At 57.1% G+C, this 19081-nt stretch overlaps 1 protein-coding gene and 1 long non-coding RNA gene across 10 annotated transcripts; one reads left to right on the top strand and one right to left on the bottom strand.

The window, feature by feature from the left end:
- Positions 1-2885: 2885 nt before the first annotated feature.
- Positions 2886-18434, top strand: CYB561 (cytochrome b-561). 9 transcript variants are annotated; one of them, XM_060394668.1, is made up of 7 exons: positions 6607-6690; positions 11827-12051; positions 14627-14841; positions 15616-15714; positions 15942-16045; positions 16203-16360; positions 16530-18434. In XM_060394668.1, the coding sequence occupies exons 3-7, from the start codon at positions 14637-14639 to the stop codon at positions 16720-16722; spliced, it is 759 nt and encodes a 252-aa protein (XP_060250651.1). In that variant the 5' UTR covers positions 6607-6690; positions 11827-12051; positions 14627-14636; the 3' UTR covers positions 16723-18434. The 9 variants fall into 9 exon arrangements, with proteins under 9 accessions (XP_042111106.1, XP_060250651.1, XP_042111105.1 ...); XM_042255171.1 differs by having other exon boundaries at positions 14624-14841; XM_060394667.1 differs by having other exon boundaries at positions 11827-12055.
- On the bottom strand, positions 11198-14101 carry LOC132657433 (uncharacterized). Its single transcript, XR_009595613.1, has 2 exons — positions 13988-14101; positions 11198-13215 (listed from the first exon to the last, which is right to left on the bottom strand). It is a non-coding gene; the product is annotated as an uncharacterized LOC132657433 (long non-coding RNA).
- Positions 18435-19081: the final 647 nt, after the last annotated feature.

The following is a 19081-nucleotide window of genomic DNA, read 5'->3' as shown; positions in this document are numbered from 1 at the left end:
ATGAAGACAGGCCTGTGGAAGGTGAGAAAAACTCAACATGGATGAGAGCACTTGAAGTCACATCCGTTTAGACTTGACCTTGCCTTCAAAGCTGTGAAGGGCACAGTGGACAAAGGGATGTCAGGAGGGCAATGACTTCGAGTCTCTTTGCCTTCTGACAGCCTTAGTCCATGGGACCTGAGAGCTGGCTCTCCCGGTCATCACTCATGGGCCCTGGAGCTCTGGGGTGAGCTCCCCAGAAGACTTGAGCTACTGGTTACTGAAGGAGCAGGAGGGCTTGGCTCTGGCCCCTGGGATCCTTTCAAGAGCAGGAGGTGTGACTGCCCCACAGGGGGCCATGAGGCAAGAGACGAGGGGACCAGCTGAGGGCCCTGGTTCTCCCTGGCACCTGCCTACATCTTAGGGTCTCCCACTGGCTGGGAGGGATCGAGGAATGTGGCTTCTTAGGTGAGGGAATTTCTGAGCTAAGGTCAGTCAGTCAGTTCAGTCAATCATGTCCGACTCTTTGCGACCCCATGGACTGCAGCACGCCAAGCTTCCCTGTCCATCATCAACTCTTGGAGCTTGCTCAAACTCATGTCCATCAAGTCAGTGATGCCATCCAACCATCTCATCCTCTGTCGTCCCCTTCTCCTCCTGCCTTCAATCTTTCCCAGCATTGGGGTGTTTTTCATTGAGTCAGTTCTTCTCATCAGGTGGCCAAAGTATTGGAGTTTCAGCTTTAGCATCAGTCCTTCCAATGAATATTCAGGACTGATTTTCTTTAGGATGGACTGATTTGATCTTGCAGTCCAAGAGCTAAGGTCAAGGTACCTTCTAATCTAATCTGCTCTCATATCAAGGACCTGAGAGGAGCACCATCCTATCAGCTGGCCCGATAGGAGCACTCAGGCAGGAGGTGATGGTCCAGGTCAAGAGAAGTAAAAAGGATGAGGGGAGGGGCAGGGCAGAGAGGGGCAAAGTGAAACCTCTGACTCAGGACAAGCAGGTGGCTGACTTGCTCTGACCATGGAAGAGCCGCCAGCCTTGGTGCGCTCGTCAGGGATGATGCCTAGTCTGTCTGCCCCTTCCTTCTGCTCCTTGGGGATCAGTTGCGTCTCGCCCTGGAAGCGGGTCGTCAGGTCGTCACAGAGCCACAGCTGGGATCACTGCCTGAGCCTTTGCCCATCTCTCGCTCGGGGCATCCTCCTGACTGTGGCCTGGTCACCTTGCACTTTCGACTCAGAGGCCTCCACATCCTCACCACGCTCCTGGCATGAGGAGCTTGGCTGGGCACCTGGGGCTGTGAGGCCAGAGCTGCAGCAGCTAAGGAGCCAAGATGAGCGCTCGGCTGTCACAAGCTCTAAACAAAGTGCAGGAGGCCCAGTCCTGCAGTTTAGGGCTGGTTAGCGGAGGCGATTAGATGGCTGTCATTATCGGTAGCTCGTACCTTCCTCCTCCTCTCTCTGCTGACACCACTCCAGCTTTGGCCAGTCCTCACCCCAGCCTTACACCCTTGCTCTCCTGGGTCTTTCTATTTTTAAAGTATTTATTTGGCTTAGGTCTTAGTTGCGGCATGCGGGATCTAGTTCCCTGACCAGGGATGGAACCCAGACGCCCTGCATCGGGAGTGCAGAGTCTCGGCCACTGGACCCCCAGGGAAGTCCCTCCTGTGTCTTTCCTGCACTCCACAATGCACCTCGCACTCACAGGTCTGCAGTGTCTGCTGACTGACTCCACGACTGGCGGCCCGGGGCGCAATGCAGAGGTGGGACTGACGGCCCAGCTGGGCCACACGCTTGCTTGCGGTTTCATGGTGGGGGGCGGGAGGTGGGTGCTGGTCCGAGTGGGGGTCATGCTGGGGCTGGGGCTGCTGTGCAACCAGCCACAGGCAAACATGGGCTGGGCCGGCGGAGCTTAGTGCTGCCCTAATGACCGGGACTGATGCGTGGATTCCCCAGATGACATGTTCGGATGACAGACATGGTCAGTACCCAGACACAACCCTGGAACCTCGGGTGGGGGTCTCTGCCACACGCCTCACATCGTCAACCTCTGCCCTCTAGGTGACCTGATGCCTCCTTTCTCCTCTGTCTGCACACGTGGCTGACATCGCCTGTGCTGGGGGATGAGGAGGGCCAGGGCAGGGGGGAGGCGGGATGGAGGCAACCTGATCGTCCCCGGGCCTCTGCCTTTCTTCCCACACGTTCCCTCGGCTGGAGTCACTTCCCCAGGCCTTCCCTCCACCCTTACTTCTCTCTCCTCTGAGGGCCTTTGCCAGCATCCCTTTGAGATAGCCCTCCCTGCCGGGGTGCTCCACCTCCTTCCCCTGCTTAATTTTCTTCCTATCACCTGTTACTACATGCAGTTGTTTCTCTCTCTGTGTGTAGTTCGCTTATCTTTTAATTATCTGTCTCCCCCACTTCATGTAAGTTTCATGAAAGCAGGGCCCATGTCTGTCTTATGGATTATTGTCTCTCTGGGGCCTGGAACAATGCAAGGCATACGTGGCACTCAATAAACTTTTGTTGAAAGAAAGGAAGGAAAAATGGTCTTCCTCCTGATCTTCACCCTCCGTACCCTGAGCGCTGCATAGATCACACAGAGGCTGGGAAAACCCACCCCTCCCACCGCCTCCCACCTTGGGGGCCCAGCACCGGCTGACGGGCTCTGCCTCCCACATCCTGTTTGCTCTGGGCGGCAGAAGTGAAAGTTGGCCTGACTGTCCCGGTTCTCATGGCTGTTCCATTCATCCTGTGGTGTTCTCTTGGCTCGTGGACAGGTTACACTTGTTTATCTCAGTCTTGTTTTCCCAGACTGAACCAACTTTGGGGTCAAGCCGGGACCCATAGCCTATGACGTCCCTCAGCCCCCTCCCCTCGCCTTCCAGAGGTCCCAGGTGACTCACTGCCTTGGTTGGAAGCCTTGCAGTTTCCCCTGCCTTGGTGCTGCCGCTCCGCCGCCATCACTGCGGCCCTGCTGGATGCCTGGCTGCTCCTGCTCTGACTGCAGACTTTCTGGCCACCCCTGCTTCTCCGGGCTGGAAGAGAGGATTTCCCTGCTGAGTGATCATCGTTCCGTTCGAAACTCATCGAAGTAGCCGTGTCCTTTCAGAGTCAGACCCGTTTTCTCTCCAGGAAGTTGGGGCAAGTTCTCCAGGAAGCAGGACTGATGATGCCACCCCTGGCTGCAGGCTGCTCTCCTAGAGGGTGTGCCCGTCGACCATCTGCCACCTGAGCACCAGGCCTCCCTCCCAGAGCTGGCATGGGGCTTGGATCTGGCATGCGGACCCCTGATCCCTCCTCCAGCAGGGCAGGTGGGCCTCCTCGCCTGCCTTCTGGCACTCCTGCTCTCTCCCTGCTGTCCCTTTCCCAGGTTACCCGCTGCTTGCCCCGCGGCTCTGACATTATGCCTCTGTGACCCTCGCATCTGGGTCAAGTGCCCTTTCTCTGCACTGTGAGGGCCTGAAGAGAACAGGGCTGTGCCCTGCTCATTCTTGTTCATTCTTACATCCCAGTGTCACCTGGCACGTTGAAGGGACTTGATGAAAACTGTAGAGACTGACCAGACTGTGTGTGCTTGCATCTTCAGTGACTTAGAACTGGGGAACCCATCTCCACTGCCTTTGACTTGGTATTCTCTGCAGCCCAAGGTCAAGGCCTCTGCCAAGGCACGTGCTGACGAGGAGGTGACTGGTGTCTCAGCCTGCTGGGGGCAAGGATGCTTTGTTGGCAGGGCTGGGGGCAGGGTGGGCACTGCTGGAGGCCCCTCTGTCCTTCCCATGCAGAAGCAAGGGGAGGGCTGCCAGATAAAATATAGGATAGCCAGGTAGATTTGAATTTTGGATAAACAGCTGATACTTTTTTAGTATATTGTATATCATATGCGGTGGTGGCGGCGGTGGTTTAGTCACTCAGTCGTGTCTCACTCTTTGCCACCCCATGGACTGTAGCCCTCCAGCCTCCCCTGTCCATGGGATTCTCCAGGCAAGAATACTATAGTGGGTTTCCATTTTCTTCTCCAGTGTCATATGTGGGACATACTTGTGCCAAAAAATTTTTAAAAATTACATTTAAATTTAACAGGGCACCCTGGGGGTATTTTCCTTCTAAGTCTGGGAACCCTAGCGAGGCAGATGTGTCCCACCAGCTGCTAGGGGATCTGAGCTCCTTTTATAAAGTGCATTCTGCTCAGTCTGGGTCCTTCCTGCTCTTTGAATGCTTTTGGCCAGAGAACAGGGAGCACCCAAGGCGTGGTTTCCAGGGCTGTCACTAGCACATTTAATCCAGCGCATCTCCCTGCATCTCAGTCCTTGACCCCAGGTACTGGACTCTGACTCCAGCTACTGGACTGGGTGGTCAGGGAAGGCCTTTCCAAGGAGGGGATGTTTGAGCTGAGATTTGGAGGAATAAGCCAAGTGATGATTGGGGAAGAACATTCTGAAGGAGAGGGGCCCGTGAACTTGGTGAGTCTGAGGACCACAGAGGTTAGTGTAGTGTAGTGAGCATAGGAAGGGAGGGTTTGCACGGGGAAAACTTGGCCCACATCCTTGGTCCCCAAGAAGGGGTTTAAGGCTGTGCTCCTTGCTGGTCACCACCCCCCAACTGCAGGGTGGATGCTTCTCTGGCCTTCCAGGCTGAGGGCCTCAGCAGCAGGGATGGGGGAGGAAGTGAGTGAGTATCCATCCCCTGGGCTCAGGGATACTGGCAGCAGTGGCAAGGCCACACGGCCCTGGTGCTTGACTGCAGTGCGGTGGTGTCATCTGGCCTTTAAAGGGGTGGAGACATGCGTCCTTTGAGCTGAGTCCCTGTGTGACTGGCCTCCATGGAGGCAAGCTGCCTCGCTCAGAGAGCCACCTCCACCCCCTCCTGAGAGCTCTGCTGGGGGCCAGGTGCTTTCCCCTCTAGGGGGAAGTGCTGCTGCTCAGGCTGCAGGGCCGCGGGGGGATGGGGAGACCTCCCTCCCACCTCAGCAACTCTCCCCTGGCTCACAAGGGGCGTCCAGCCTACACCAGGACGCTCAAATCAGGTCCCCAGTGAGGTTCTGCTCCTCTCTGCAGCCCTGTCCACCTCAGTCCTCCTCCTCCAAACCCAAATACACAGGCCAAACAATGCGAAATGGCTCGTTTCCAAGGACACAACTCACAAGGTACTTGTGGCCTGCTGTTTGCCTGTTGGCATGTGAAGGAAGCTGTTTCTTAATTTAAAATGTCCATTAACTCCCTCTGGCTGGAGCGCTACCCCAACAAAACTTCTGTTCATGGCAGGTTTAAGCTTGGTCACTCAGAGGGGGTGGGCTCAGCTGTGTTTGCCCCATCAGAAGGTGTGCCCAGGGCAACAGGCACACGTAGGTGTCTTGCCATGGCTTGAGAGCATATTCTATCTGTAAGGAGGCACTGGATCCCCAAGGCCACCTTGGCCAGGCCCATGGGGAGCCCACAGTGCTGGGGTCGGGTGTGGGGGTGGTGTCCCTTTGCTGAGGCTCTTTCAGGTCTCTACAGGAGGAAACTCCATTTCACTACTACCTCCAGGCCTTTGGTGAGTCGTGCCAGGCATCCGACAGGAAAGAACCTTTTGTTCTGAGCTTGTAGAAAGTCTGAGCTGGACTTGTTATCTACTCTCAAGCTTCCTGGATAGGAGGGCTTGGATGGGGCTGTGCTAGGGGCTGGCTCCCTGTCTTGGCCTTAGTTCCTTCCTCTCTTAGCCACTGGGGCTGGGGAGGCTGCCGTGGCCAGGTCTAGGCCTTCGTGAAAGGCTGGTGAGAGCTGACATTTCTCTTCAGGCTGCTGATGGGGAAGGGGGCTGTATGGGTGGGGTGGGGTGGTAGGTGGCATAGTCTGGGAAAGGTCCCTGGCTTGGGAAAAGGGGGCACATCAGCTAGTGTGTGTCTGTGCACGTGTTAGGGGTGTGGGTGCTGCAGAACCGGGGAGGCAGTGAATCCAGGCTCCCTGCAGAATGACACCTCCATCTTCCAGGTTGCGAGGGAGGGCGAGTCCCCCAGGGTTGCGGGAGCGCCGAGGAGGGCCAAGCCCTGGGCCACGTCTGACACCTAGTGGCCACCTGAGCCCGGGGCGGGGCGAGGGATGAAGGTGGGAGGGAAAGGAAGGGCGTGGAGCCAGGGAATCTGCAAGCGCGGAGACCAGGCCGGAGGAGGGTGGCCGTTCACTGCTACTCCCCCTCCCGTCTTGCCCCGGGTCGCGCCTCGGCGGACCAGGCAGCCCACCCCCACTCGCGGCCTCCGAGTCCGGCCTAGACTAGGCGGACCCCGCACCCGCGGGGCAGCAGAGCCCCGTATGCCCCTGAACGCGGCGGACCCCGCAAGCCAGGTCGTGAGGCCCGCATTCGAAGGTTACCCGAGCTCGGGTCCGGAGGCCGGGTCGCTGTAGCCGCGGGTCTCGCGCCGCAGCCCCTACCACGCTGGGGTCAAGGTTCGGGCCTGGCGGGGCCTCGAACCCAGCCCAGGCATCATGGGGACCCGGCCCGGTCAGGGGTGCGCGGACCCGCCGGGGCACTTCCGGCCCCCGCGGCCCCCGCCCGACGCGTCGCCAGCCTGGCCGCCAACCCGCTGCCGCCGCCCGGTTGCCATGGCGACGTGGTAGCGCGGCCGGCAGAACCGGCGGGGCAGCCCGGGCGCGGCGCGCGCGGCTCGTGGGCTGGTCGGCGGCGCGGCGCGGAGCAGCGAGGACGAGGTCCGGGCCCGACGTCCGGCCAGGTAGGCGGCCCAGGCCGGAGGGGGCGAGCCGAGCCCCGGCGCGGAGTGGGGAGGGGGCCCGGCTGTGTGCCGCGGCAGCGTGGGTTTAGGGGTGCCGGGCCTGGGGCGGGACCGCACCCGCGCCGGAACAGGCCAGGATCCCGGCGCGCAGCCAGTCTTTCTCCTGTCCTCTCCTGCCGCCAATCTGACTCACTGCACCTGCTTCCCTGGGCTCGGGGCCACGGAGCCCGGCCCGACAGTAAAGAGCTCGACTCGCGCTAGCTGTCGGCCGTCGGCCCCGGCCTGCCTCTCGCCTCGTCTCCTTGGAAGTTAGAACGGAGCGGCAGGGAACCCCAAGTTTATGTGTCGATGCACGGCTAATGTTTTGCCATATTCCAGAAACTAGGCAGGGTATAAGTGCAGCAACCAACATTTGCCGCGACTGTGCTTTTGAAACCTGAAACGGAGCTGCCAAGCTGCTGCTAGTGGCCAGGCCTCCATCCCTCTGCCCCTTTCCTTTGGGGTGAGGTGTTTAGCTAGGAGGTCCCTTCCTCATTCTGGCACACCCCCAGCCTCTTGGTGGGTGAGGAGTCTCCCCGTTGGGAGATCCTTTCTCCTCCGGTTGGCCGTGGTAGGTGGCTGAACTGTGGGTGGATCTGCCGCTGCCTCTGACACTTGGGTATGGGGGGCACCCCCCACCCCGCTTGCCCTGAACCCCAGGGGACCACAGAGAGAAGGATCCAGGTGGACCCCTAAGTCCCAGCCACATCTTTAGAGGCTGGCACCCCTCCCAGGTCTTTCTCCCTTTTGGTTGCCCCTCTCCTCTCATGCCACCTTGGTTTTGACGATTTTCTAAGACTCATTAAATGAAGCTCTATCTTATCTGGGTTCTGTTCCTTCGTTTTCATAGCAAAAACAAATAAAAAACCCAAAAAGCTTTGCTACCTTCTCATACATATCTTGATTTCTTCTGTGCAATTGGATTGAGGCAGAAAATACAGGCAACTCCTAAATGCCAATGGGAGCCCCATACACAGAAACGGCTGCTACAACCTCCCACCCCCACCCCTGGGCAGGAGGGGCCTCCAGGACCTGAGTGGAGGCTTTGCTTGTCCCACTGCTTCCCTGCCTGTCCCATCTTCCCTTGGGCGACTTCTAATACAAAGTGGTTCTAATGCTAGAAGATTTTGGTGGAGGAATTCACCCCAGATCCAGGGCTTTCTGCCCAGGTGTGGGGATTCATGGTAGGCAGAAGGGAGGGTGTGGATTTGTTAGAGGGAGTCATGCTGTCTGCTGCCATCTGGCTGTCTACAGCCCCAAACCTCATGTGTCAACAGCTTCTGATGTGTGAGTCTCCCTAAGGTGCTGTTAAAAATAAAGATTTAGTTTTTGTGGGATTGCTATTTATCTGAATGCCTACTATGTGGCGGGCAGTGTGCTAGGACTGGTACATATTCTGCTTCATCTTTGCTACAGGCCAGTAAGGGGGACCTCAACACGCCCCTCCCTTTTGGAAGAGGAATCAGGCTCATGGAAGGCTCTTGGCTCCCTGTCATGAACAGTGGGGCTGGCTTTGAAATCACATCCATCTGACCAGGGCTGCATTGTGACATTCTCCTTCCTCCATTAAAAAAAATAATAAACAGAATTGTATTTTACAATCACATCAGTATAAAGACAAATATAATCCAGGCTGGATTAAAAATTAAAATATTTTATTCAATCCTGGAAGTTTGTTTTTCCTTATGATTTTAACAGAAATCAACACCTTTTTTTGTGAGTCCCTATAAGTATTGATTGAGAGCCCTGATACTGAGCCCCTGGACCTAATGGAGAATGGGCTTGGTGTCTGACCTCAAGCTTGCTTCCTGGGGGTTACTTGGGTGCCAGTGGTAAGACAGTGCCCCATCTAACAGTCCAGCCCTCATTTTGCCTCGTCTTTCATCACATTCGAGGATATTCTAAGACAATTGAGTCATTTACCCCTTTTACCCAAGAAAAGTTCTAGCCCCTGACAAAATCTTTTCTAACCCAGTTAAAACGCTGCTGCCGATAAGGTCTGTAGCCAGGCCAGGCTCCTGCTTCCAGGCTGTGGACGTGTGTGGTGTCTGGTCCTCATAATGAGATTAGGCCTGGTGGCCTTTCAGTGAAGCCCCCCGGGCTCAGGGAGGGAGAGGGATGCTTGTTGGCACGTTCAAACCCTGCGGCAGCTCCTGGCCCTGGTTGATCAAGTTAAGTGGGGTCTGACTGCAGGTGTGTGGGGGCAGGGTGTGGTGACGGTCACAGCCTGAGATTCCAGAAGCTGCCAGAGACCCTAGATCCCCATCCCGTGCTCTGACAGGAAGGAGGGCAGCCGAGTAAGGGTCCACATGAGCTCACCCAGGTGCTTGGTCCGGAGGACCAAGGAAGCCTTTGGGGTGCAGGTGGGCTGCTTCCAGGCCCTTGATGTTGCTGCCCGCGTGGCTCTGGGAACACAGCAGGCCCCAGAGCTTCCAGTGTTCCGAGGCACCACCGTTAGAAAGAGGGAAGGGCGAGAGAAGGAAACGCAGGGGTTGGAGTCCACGGCATTCGCTTACTAGGGAGCGAATCCCAACTGGTTTCAGGGTTAGCAGGTGCACCCGTGTTTGTGGGCGAGTCGGATTCCAGAGTCCTCGCAGGACCTTCTCTGCACCCCTCGTCACTGGAAGCAGCCCATCTGTGCAGAGATGTGCTGTCAGCTACCCTGAACCGGAGGAGTGACGGGCAGCTACGTTGCTGAAGGGGTCTCAGCTCATTTTCCGCGAAGCACAGAACCTGCTCGCAGCTTTGTCTTTTCTGTATATCTGGATTTTTTTCACTTAGATCTCACTGGCTGTGGGTCAGGGGGACTGGTCTTTCTCCTTGGTGTTTTCCTGTCATCCCTCACACTCAGGGTTAGACTCACCTTCAGACTGGAAGGTGCTACAAGGGGAACTGCTTAGGCTTCTGTGAGTCCATGGTCATCCTTTATCCCTGACTTCCTCCGGGACGCCTCATTACGGGGGCGAAGTAACCAGGAGAGACGCCTCTGGAGCAGTTGTCATGAAGACCCTGCAGTAGTCTGTCCCCGTCACCTTTTCTCTCTAACGTGCCCTTTTCTACCTGTAGCCTTTTCTCCCCAGAAAGCCCATGGGGGACACCAATGCTTGAAGTCATGGTGGGTGTGAGCTGCCTTAGAGTGGGTCCTCGAGGGGGTGAGACAGGCCCAGGAGGATGGCATGGGAGGGGAGAGGCTGTCCCTGGGCTGTTTCTGAGCAGTCAGGTCCTCTGAATCCTGGCTTCAGTGCCGAGGAAGCTCTCCACTCTCGCCTAGTTACTGGCGTTAGAAAGCGCAGAGCCACACCCCTTAGCGGGCATCCCCTGTAGGATGGCCACTCCAGCATGAATCCAGAGTGCTCACTGGAGTTTAACTCAAGGGCCCTTTACTCTAGAATCTGCCTCTGCTCTGCATCTTGTCTGCAAGGCCCCGGAAGGCGGGGGCCACGTCTCGTCTCTGTGTTCCAGCATCCAGCAGTGTGGCTACCGCTTTGCAGGCACTTGATAAACAACTGAGTTGAGCAGTTCTTTGCCGCGGATGATTTTGGACCAAGTCGTTTATCCTTTTGTCCAAAATCATCTGCAGCAAAATCCTTCTGGGCTTCTCTGGTGGCTCATACGGTAAAGGATCTGCCCGCAATGCAGGAGACCTGGGTTCGATCCTTGGGTTGGGAAGATCCCCTGGAGAAGGGAATGGCTCCCCACTCCAGTATTCTTGTCTGGAGAATTCCATGGACAGAGGAGCCTGCAGGGCTTCAGTCCTTGGGATCTCAAAGAGTCGGACACGACTGAGCTACTAACACCTTCACTTTCACTATTTATCCTCTTTGAGTCCCAATTTACTCACGTGTCAAATGGGGGTAATACTGTTACCATCATAGATTATTGTTAAGACTGAAAGAGAGAACGCAGGAAGAGCTGAGTACAGAGCAGGGCTCCCGCCCTTGAGGCACAGAAGGCCGCATCTCCAGGCCACCGCCTCAGGGCGCAAACAACGCTGCAGTGCCAGCAGCACTAGGGTTCAGACTCCCAGGGCAACTCGGGAGGTTTTCAGTGAGGACATCAAAGCCACGTTTTGCCACGTGTTTTCGGCACCACCAAGTGAGTCTCCATTTCTAAGCGGACGCTGCTGGGTGTCCTACAATTTTTGTTTTTCTTCGGGCACAGCTTGCATCATGTAGGGTCTTAGTTCCCCAACCAGGGATCAAACCTGCGCCCTCTGCATTGGAAGCTTGAAGTCTTAACCACTGGACTGCCAGGAAGTCCCTGTCCTACAATTTAACTCAACACTGACACTGCCTAACTGGAGACAGGGTTAAATCTCAGAGGTTAAGGGCTTGGTCCCACGAGACTGTACCGACCCCAGCACAGATGTCACCTGTGCTGCTGACTAATACGCTACAGATCAGAGCTTCCCATGACCCCCTTCTCGGGTTCAGTTAATTTGGGAGAACAGCTCACAGAACTCAGAGAAACTTGCTAGATTCCTGGTTTATTATTGTAAAAATCCCAGCCAGATGAATAGGTATGTGGGGCAAGATCTGGAAGGGTCTGGAGCACTGAAGCTTGTCCCCGAGGAACCATGTGGATGTGTTCACCAACCCGGGAACTCTCCAAACCCTGCCCTTTGGGGGTTCAAGGAGGCTTCGTTATACAGGTCCGACTGATTAAATCATTGGTCATTCGTGGCTGAACCCGATCTCTAGCCGCTCTCCCTCCCCAGAAGTCAAGGGCGGGACTGAAAGTGCCAACCCTCCAGTCACAAGGTTGGTTCCCCCAGTAACCACCCCCCAGTATTCTAGGGGCTTCATTAACATAATGTAATATTAACATAACAAAAGGAACAGTTGTGGCTTTCTTCACATTGAAAATTCCTAGGGTTTTAGATGCTCTGTTGCATACATTTCTTATTATAAATCAGAGTACCACGGCTAAGAAGAGAACGCCCACTTCTGCCCACCTCATGATGAGACTGGTTGGGAAGGGAAAAAGCTGGCTGTTCTCTGCAGCCCTGAGCCCCTCTCTGTCCTCGCTCTCTAATGGGCGGGCAGACTGGCAGGTCAGCTGGGGCAGAGCCCATTCTTTCTGTTCTTCCTAATTCAGAGCTAATCAGATTCTGACTGTGCCCCGGGCTCTCAAGAGGAATCTAATAAAGGAGAGGAGGACAGCATCTCTCTGTTCAGAACAGTTTTCCTGTTGGAGTCGGCACAAGGGATCAGATCCCCGAGGACACCCAAGGGGGAGGCGGATGCAGTCCTTGCCTGCAGGGAGCTCACAGGGCTCCACCGCAGAGAGGCCCACGTGGGCTTAGCGCAGGGCAAGGACCGGGTAAGTAAGCCCTCGGCCAGCCTTGGGGACAAAGTGGTGAACAAAATGCCCATTTCAGGTCGTGGGGCAGGAAGCATAGGGGAGTGTGAGGTGGAGGGGTTACTGCCAGGTTGCGCTGTCAGAGCCGTGGCCTGGGAGCACCTCCTCCAGTGGGCTTGGCAGGAAAACAGTGGGGGCTGCGGGTGGAAACCCGGATGGGATCAGTGAAGGAGTTGGCATTTGACCATCACATGCTGGCGGCCCTTTGTGCCTGGAGGGGCAACAAGACTGGGGAGCTGGCTTTGTCCCTGTCCCTGTGAGTTAGGCAGACTGAGGAGGGTAGGAAGATGGGGGCAGAAGTTCCAGCCCTGCTGGGTGGTGGCAATGAAGGTGGCTGGGAGGGAAGTGATGGCGAGGCCTGGGGGAGGTGGCCACACTGAGGACCTGTCAGGAGAGGAATGTGGCTTTGGATGTGTGGACCTTGCAGTGCTTGGGGGATGTCCAGGTAGAGGCGTTAGTGGACAGCTAGAAGTGGGGTTGGAGTCTGGAGGAGAGGCCGACTGGCAGGGTCTCCACTGTAGGTGTGGAGCTGACTGATGGGCAAGCACGAGTTCCTGACGTGGCATCACTGCGTCCAGGGCTTCTGGAAGCAGGTGTGTCCACCTGCAATGGGGGTGCTTCCGAAATCTAAAAAAGAACCTAGCCTTTGCTCAGGATCCCATTTAGGAATAAGACAGCTGTGCAGAGATGATAACCTAGTGTTGTCTACTTAGTGAAAAGCTGAAGCTGGCTAAATATTTAAGAACAAGAGATAAGGGATTGGTTAAAATATGAAACTCGTGTAATAAGACAAGCATGATGTGGATGTATGTTCACTGACACGAAAAGATGTGCGTGGTCTAGAATTAAGTGAAAAAAGGTTAGAACTTGGTATGGTTATGGTTCTGTAAAAGAAAGTATGAAAAGGTATAAATCAAAACATCGATTACTTATAATTTCTGGGTTTTTTTGCTTATCTGTATTTTACTACAGGGAGTGGGTTATCAACACTGCCTGCCCGCCCACCACTTTAAAAAACCGTGGCATTGCCAACAGTAGTCCAAGGTGGCAGAGGGAAGTGGGGGTAAAGATGGTCTGCTTACCAGGAGGACACGGCCTGATCGACCGGACGCTAGTTCTCTTGAGCTGCACAGGGTAGAGGGTGAAAAGTGAGAGTGAAAAGTCAGTCGCTCAGTTGCATCCGACTGTTTGCGAGCCCATGGACTGCAGCCTACCAGGCTCCTCTGTCCATGGGATTCTCCAGGCAAGAATACTGGAGTGGCTAGTCATTTCCTTCTCCGGGGGATCTTCCCCACCCAGGGACTGAACCTAGGTTTGCTGGCAGATTCTTTACTGTCTGAGCCACCAGGGAACCCATTGTGCTCAGTATGTATTAGGAGGGATCCCACAATGTGTTAGTCAAACCTCTCTGCTCAGCTGCTGTTTTCTGCCGGTAATAAGGAGAAGGAGGGTGTCTCCAGGGCCACTGGGAGAGGCTGGGGCAGTGCAAGAGGCGAGCCAGGGAAATGGAGCGCTGGGCCCCCTGGGAGCCCTGGCGGAGCCTTTCTGTGGCCACAGGACGCTGGCACCACGGCTATACTTGCTTATCCACTGCCTCCTCTCCTCCCATCCCCCCTCACTGCCACTCCCGCCCGAGTGTGGGAAGAACCAGCAGGTTCCGGATGAAGAGCTGGCACACAGGCCTGTCGGAGCTGGGGCTTGGCTTTGGCGACAACCAGACCTGGGCAGAGGAGCCAGGAAATGCCTCCCACTGGCCCCTGGGTTTGGCTTCTCCAAGCCCCATTGAGACCTCTCCCCTCCCACCTGCCGCCGATCCTTGTCTGCTGGGTGGGAGCAGGGACACACATGCTGTCACCGAATCCTTGTGAGCTACGTGACCCCAGGAGTCCGTTCTTACCTTGCAGGGCTCGGTTCAGGAAGCCTGGCCTGGGAGCAGTGCAGGTCCACCGCCCCAGGTGTGGCAGGGAGGAGCGGGCGGAGGCAGGAAGGGAAAGGGCTGCTTGAAGGCTCCTCTCTCCCACGTCCTTGCTGGCGAAGCAGCTCAGAGCACATCCCTCTACTGGCTGCTGCCACGCTGCTGGGGGCTGCTCTGTTGGCAGGACTTCTCTCACCTGGGGCTGGAGCTGAAGCAGCAGGCAAGGGGGAGTCAGGCTCCCATTTCTCATCCCAGACGCCTGTTATGGTTCATCTGGAGGAAAAATTCCTGCATCTTCAAGGAATGTGCTCACTCCTCTGTATTTCACCCGTGAACCCGACCTGAGAAAACCCAGGGCCTCATGAAACAGAAAGCACTGCCATGGGGCCCTCCTGCTCTGCCCAGAATGTGGAGGACCTTGACTTGCACCCTCACTGCAGGTGGAAGTGCAGCCAGGTGTGGTCCGGTTCTGCAGGAAGCCAGGCCCCTCCCGCTGGGTGCTTGCTACATGAGCACAGAGGCCGGGGGAGTGGGCTGAGAGGGAGGTGGCAGGCAGGCACGGGGTGTATCTTTGGAGGCTGTGAGCCATTCTTCTGAGCTCTGCCATCTTCTCCGCAGTAGCCGCCTCAGCATGGAGGGCCCTGCCAGCCCAGCACCCGCACCCGGGGCGCTGCCCTACTACGTGGCCTTCTCCCAGCTGCTGGGCCTGACCGTGGTGGCCATGACTGGTGCCTGGCTTGGTATGTACCGAGGCGGCATTGCCTGGGAGAGTGCCCTGCAGTTCAACGTGCACCCGCTCTGCATGGTCATAGGCCTGGTCTTCCTGCAGGGAGATGGTGAGTCTTTGGGCGACACCACCTGGGAGCGGGTTTGAGGGACCCTTTCACCCCGGAAGCTGGCTCAGAGCCTGGGGACACTGGGAATCCAAATCAGGGCCCTCTGAGGCTGCTGGGTGGCAACTCCTTTCTGACTGAAAACGGTGTGTAGATGATGGAATTGGCAGAGCTAGAGCTCCTCTCTCTGGGGTAGGATCCAGGCTGTGGTTGGCCATGTACTCTGCCTCAAGGCCTTGTTTCTAGAAACAAGAAAGCTGGATCTATCCATTCTTCCTCGAGGTGGTCCCGGGGTCAGCAACCCCTTAATCAGCAGGCTCCTAAGGGGCATTCCCCAGGCTCCCTGGCCCTGACCGCCTCAGCCAGAAGAGGAGGAATTCACTTGGGATCACAAGGTTCTGCTGTGAGAACCAGGGGTTTCCCAACCAGGGAGCCTGCTTGCTAAAACTAGTGAATAAGTGATCAGGCTTCAGTGCTGGACAAACCGAGGACCATCAAAGCGAAGGGGTGAACTCAGAAGTACGTGGCACCTTGATGTGCCTGCTTGATGAGCCTAAAACAGCCTGGAATAGCCGGGGACAGCTGATAAGAAGGGGCGGGGTGGGCCTGCCAGGGCGCAGGAGCCTTGTTTTCTTCCCTCTTCCTGTGGCTGGGGTACCTGGACAAGCCCTAGACGCAGGTTCCCTCCTCAGCCGAGGGTGTGTCTCCTCGCTGCCCTGGCCGGAGGGCTGCGGGCTGGGGTTAGCACGCTGACCTTCCCTTTCTCACGGCCAACAGCCCTGCTGGTTTACCGCGTCTTCAGGAATGAGGCCAAACGCACCACCAAAGTCCTGCACGGGCTGCTGCACGTCTTCGCCTTCGTCATCGCCTTGGTGGGTGAGTTGGGGGCCGGCGCGCCCTTCCTCCACCTCTGCTGACTTGGGGAAGTAGCTGCTTCACTGTCCAGTCCCCCCCCCACCCCCGCCGGCAGGGACACTGGGTGTTGGCAGCCACCGAGCCGGGACTGGAGCCCAGAAGTCCCGGCCAGGCAGGTTTCCCTCGGGTCACCGCGTCCCCTCAGCGCCCATCAGCCTTGTCCTCACGCCACCCCCGCCTCCCGCCAGGCCTGGTGGCGGTGTTCGAGCACCACAGGAAGAAGGGCTACGCCGACCTGTACAGCCTGCACAGCTGGTGCGGCATCCTGGTCTTCGCGCTCTTCTTTGCGCAGGTGAGTCCTCGCCGCCCCACGGCGGCGGGCAGGCGCGGGGAGCAGGGCCCGCGCCGGCTGTGGCCAGCTGTGCGCCCGCGGGTGCGCCCGGGGCGTCCCCGGGCTGCGCGGAGCGGGCGCAGCTCGGTCCCCGGCAGCACCTCGCCTTTCCTCCCAGTGGCTCGTGGGCTTTAGCTTCTTCCTGTTCCCGGGCGCCTCGTTTTCTCTGCGGAGCCGCTACCGCCCGCAGCACGTCTTCTTCGGCGCTGCCATCTTCCTGCTCTCGGTGGCCACCGCCCTGCTGGGCCTGAAGGAGGCGCTGCTGTTCGAGCTCGGGTGAGCGCCCCCTCCCGGCGGCTCTGGGCGGGGCGGCCGCGCCGGGGCTTTTCTCCCGGGCGGGGCGGGGCGGGGCGGGGCGGGGGGCGGGCTCGGGCTGGAGACCCCGGGCATCTTTCCGGCGGGGGTGAGCCGCACTGGGTCTAAGGGCGACGCCTCAACCCCGCAGGACCAAGTACAGCACGTTCGAGCCCGAGGGCGTCCTGGCCAACGTGCTGGGCCTGCTGCTGGCCGCCTTCGCCACGGTCGTACTCTACATCCTGACCCGCGCCGACTGGAAGCGGCCCCTCCAGGCGGAAGAGCAAGCGCTCTCCATGGACTTCAAGACGCTGACGGAGGGCGACAGCCCCAGCTCCCAGTGACGGGCGCCCCATCCTGGCCCCTCCTGTTCCGGGGGCCCAGGCAGGTGTCCGTCCCGCACCCGCTGCTGAGGGTCCCGGCAGGGCTGGGCACAGCGGAGGGGGGGCGGTGGGGGCAGTCCTCTCTGAGCGCAGATTTTTGGGGTTCAGGGCCCCTCCACTTCCCGCTCCTCGCTGCTGCTGCTGTCGTGTTAGTCCTGAGCACGCGCCCACCCCCCCGCCCCTGTTGCCACCCGACTTCCACCCCAAGATGGAGCAGCTTTGGGTAAGGCTCTGGGCCTAAATGGCGCCGAGAGTGGGGCGCCTCCCTCCTCGAGGCCGCAGCGAAGCTGAGACTTGCTTTGTGTGACCCCGAACTCCTGCCAGGAGTCTTGCGTCCTGGAGGACCGGCGCTCTGAAGGGGCCCAGCCTCTGGCAGCGGAGCTAGTGACATTATATGTGAAATATGCTGGTGTTAGGGCCAGGTTCCCCAGGAGAGGGGAGGGACTCCCTGGGACTCTCTGGACCCAGGCTTTGGCCCAGCTGCGTTCTGGAGCCTTCCCTTTCTTTAACCCTTTAGCCCTGAGTCGGCTTTACCTTGGGGGCCGTAGACTTGGGACAAACTTGCTGTGAGCCGCTTCAGAGGGGAGCCCAGAGAAGAGGCTGGAGGTGGGCCTGGGTGGGCTTCTGTCCCTGCTGGCCCAGGCCTCCACTCCTGACCCTCAGAGCTCGCGGGAGGCTGCTCTGACAAGAGGGCGCAGGCCTTTTCCCCCTAAACAAAAAGCTGCCGCTAGAAAAGGATAAGGTGCCCCCTTTCTATTTCCATGAGGAGGGTTCGGGAGGACAGTCTTCTCTCCTACCTGCCGCTGGTCTTTGCAGGAAGGGGCCAAGAGGGAATCAGATAAATCGCCGCCCCGCCCCCGCCGCCCCTGAAACCTCGTGAGTGTGTCATGAGTGTGTAACGCTGTTAGCTGAGTCGCTATTTGCCTTCGGTCTAGAAATAACGTGATTAGAGCATTGATCTGTGCTGCTTGGACTTGGCAAATGCTCTCTCCTTGTTTTCCTCGTTTTCCGGGCTTTGAGGAACATGACGCAGTTTTGGACAAGACAGAGTTGACTTAAGACATTAATAAAATTTCCAGTTCTGACTGCCATTTTTAAGCAGCTGCCTCTCCCAGCTAAATGCTGCCTTCGAGAAAGGGGGCTTATCTCCTCTAATACTCGGATTCCTACAACTCGGCCTTTGCCGTGGGGTCCCGCCTCAGGTGATGCTGCTCCTCAGGGCAGGTGGCGATGGTGGGCGCCCTCCCCAGCAGGGCTGCCTGCTCCCCACCCGACCCTGTGGGCGCTCCAGGCTCTGCTGCGACTGGCCACCCCCCACCCCACCGCCTGCTGTTTACACTGTTCTTTGATCGCTTGGTATAGTCGATGTTTACACGTGGGAAAACTCCACCTTAGACAAACTACCAGAGTAGGATTGTGTATCTCCCTTGCCAGAAGGGCACAGAGAGAAACAGAACCTTGGATTTGCAAAGAAGAAAAAAAAAAGCCTGAACACTGGCCTGTTTGCCAAAGCGTATGCTGAATAACTAATGAGCCAAAAAGCTACCCCCCTCCCCACCTGCCCCAGCCAAATTGATCCGCGGTGGCTTGTTTCATTTTGCCTGTGGCCAGTCTTCGATGAAGCCCAGTGTAGCTCTGGTACAACAGATGATTCAATAAACGTCTACAGCAGATCTCTGGCCTGTTATCTTCATTTCCTGTGGCAGTAAAAGGAGCCAGCTCTTTTAGCAGATACGTGAAGTTTGCCTACCAGGGTCGAGAGAAACTGCATATCCCCAGGCTGGGCACAGAAAGTAAAGTGACTCATCCTGTTTATCACTTCAGAGCACTACAGGTTCTGAAATGGTCCTCGCTCTGGACCCCAGTGAGGGAGGCTCTTCCAAAGGGTTAGAGAAATTCTCTTCCCAGACAGGGTGTCCTGGAGGGTGGAACCGCAAGAGCCTGATGGGACCTTGGCAAGAAGTTGCCCTGCCTATTCCATTAACCTTTTTTGTTTTAAAAATGTCTCAAAAAATAAATAAAAATATGTCTCTTCATTCCTTAAGAAGAGGAGCAAAGCTTTGAGAACAAGCTGAGATTCTACTTTAGATCAATCCCCGAGGGTCAGGCAAATGTGTTTCCAGCGAAGCTGGGTGTGACCTCAGATCTCACCAGGATGCACCACGTGCTCCTGTCACTTAATGGAAACTTACTCGGGGGCTCACTATTGAAAGGGACCCTACAGAACATCCTCTGATAAGGTTGTCATCCATCGGTGACACTGATTCTTACTTCCCAGCACTTTCTTTTCTGTATCAAATCTGGTGTTTAGCGTGTATGA

The sequence above is a fragment of the Ovis aries genome, chromosome 11, assembly GCF_016772045.2.
Source record: "Ovis aries strain OAR_USU_Benz2616 breed Rambouillet chromosome 11, ARS-UI_Ramb_v3.0, whole genome shotgun sequence".
NCBI classification, from domain to species: Eukaryota; Metazoa; Chordata; class Mammalia; order Artiodactyla; family Bovidae; genus Ovis; species Ovis aries.
The sequence above is the reverse complement of the archived record's forward strand: the minus strand, read 5'-3'. Positions and strand labels throughout refer to the sequence as shown.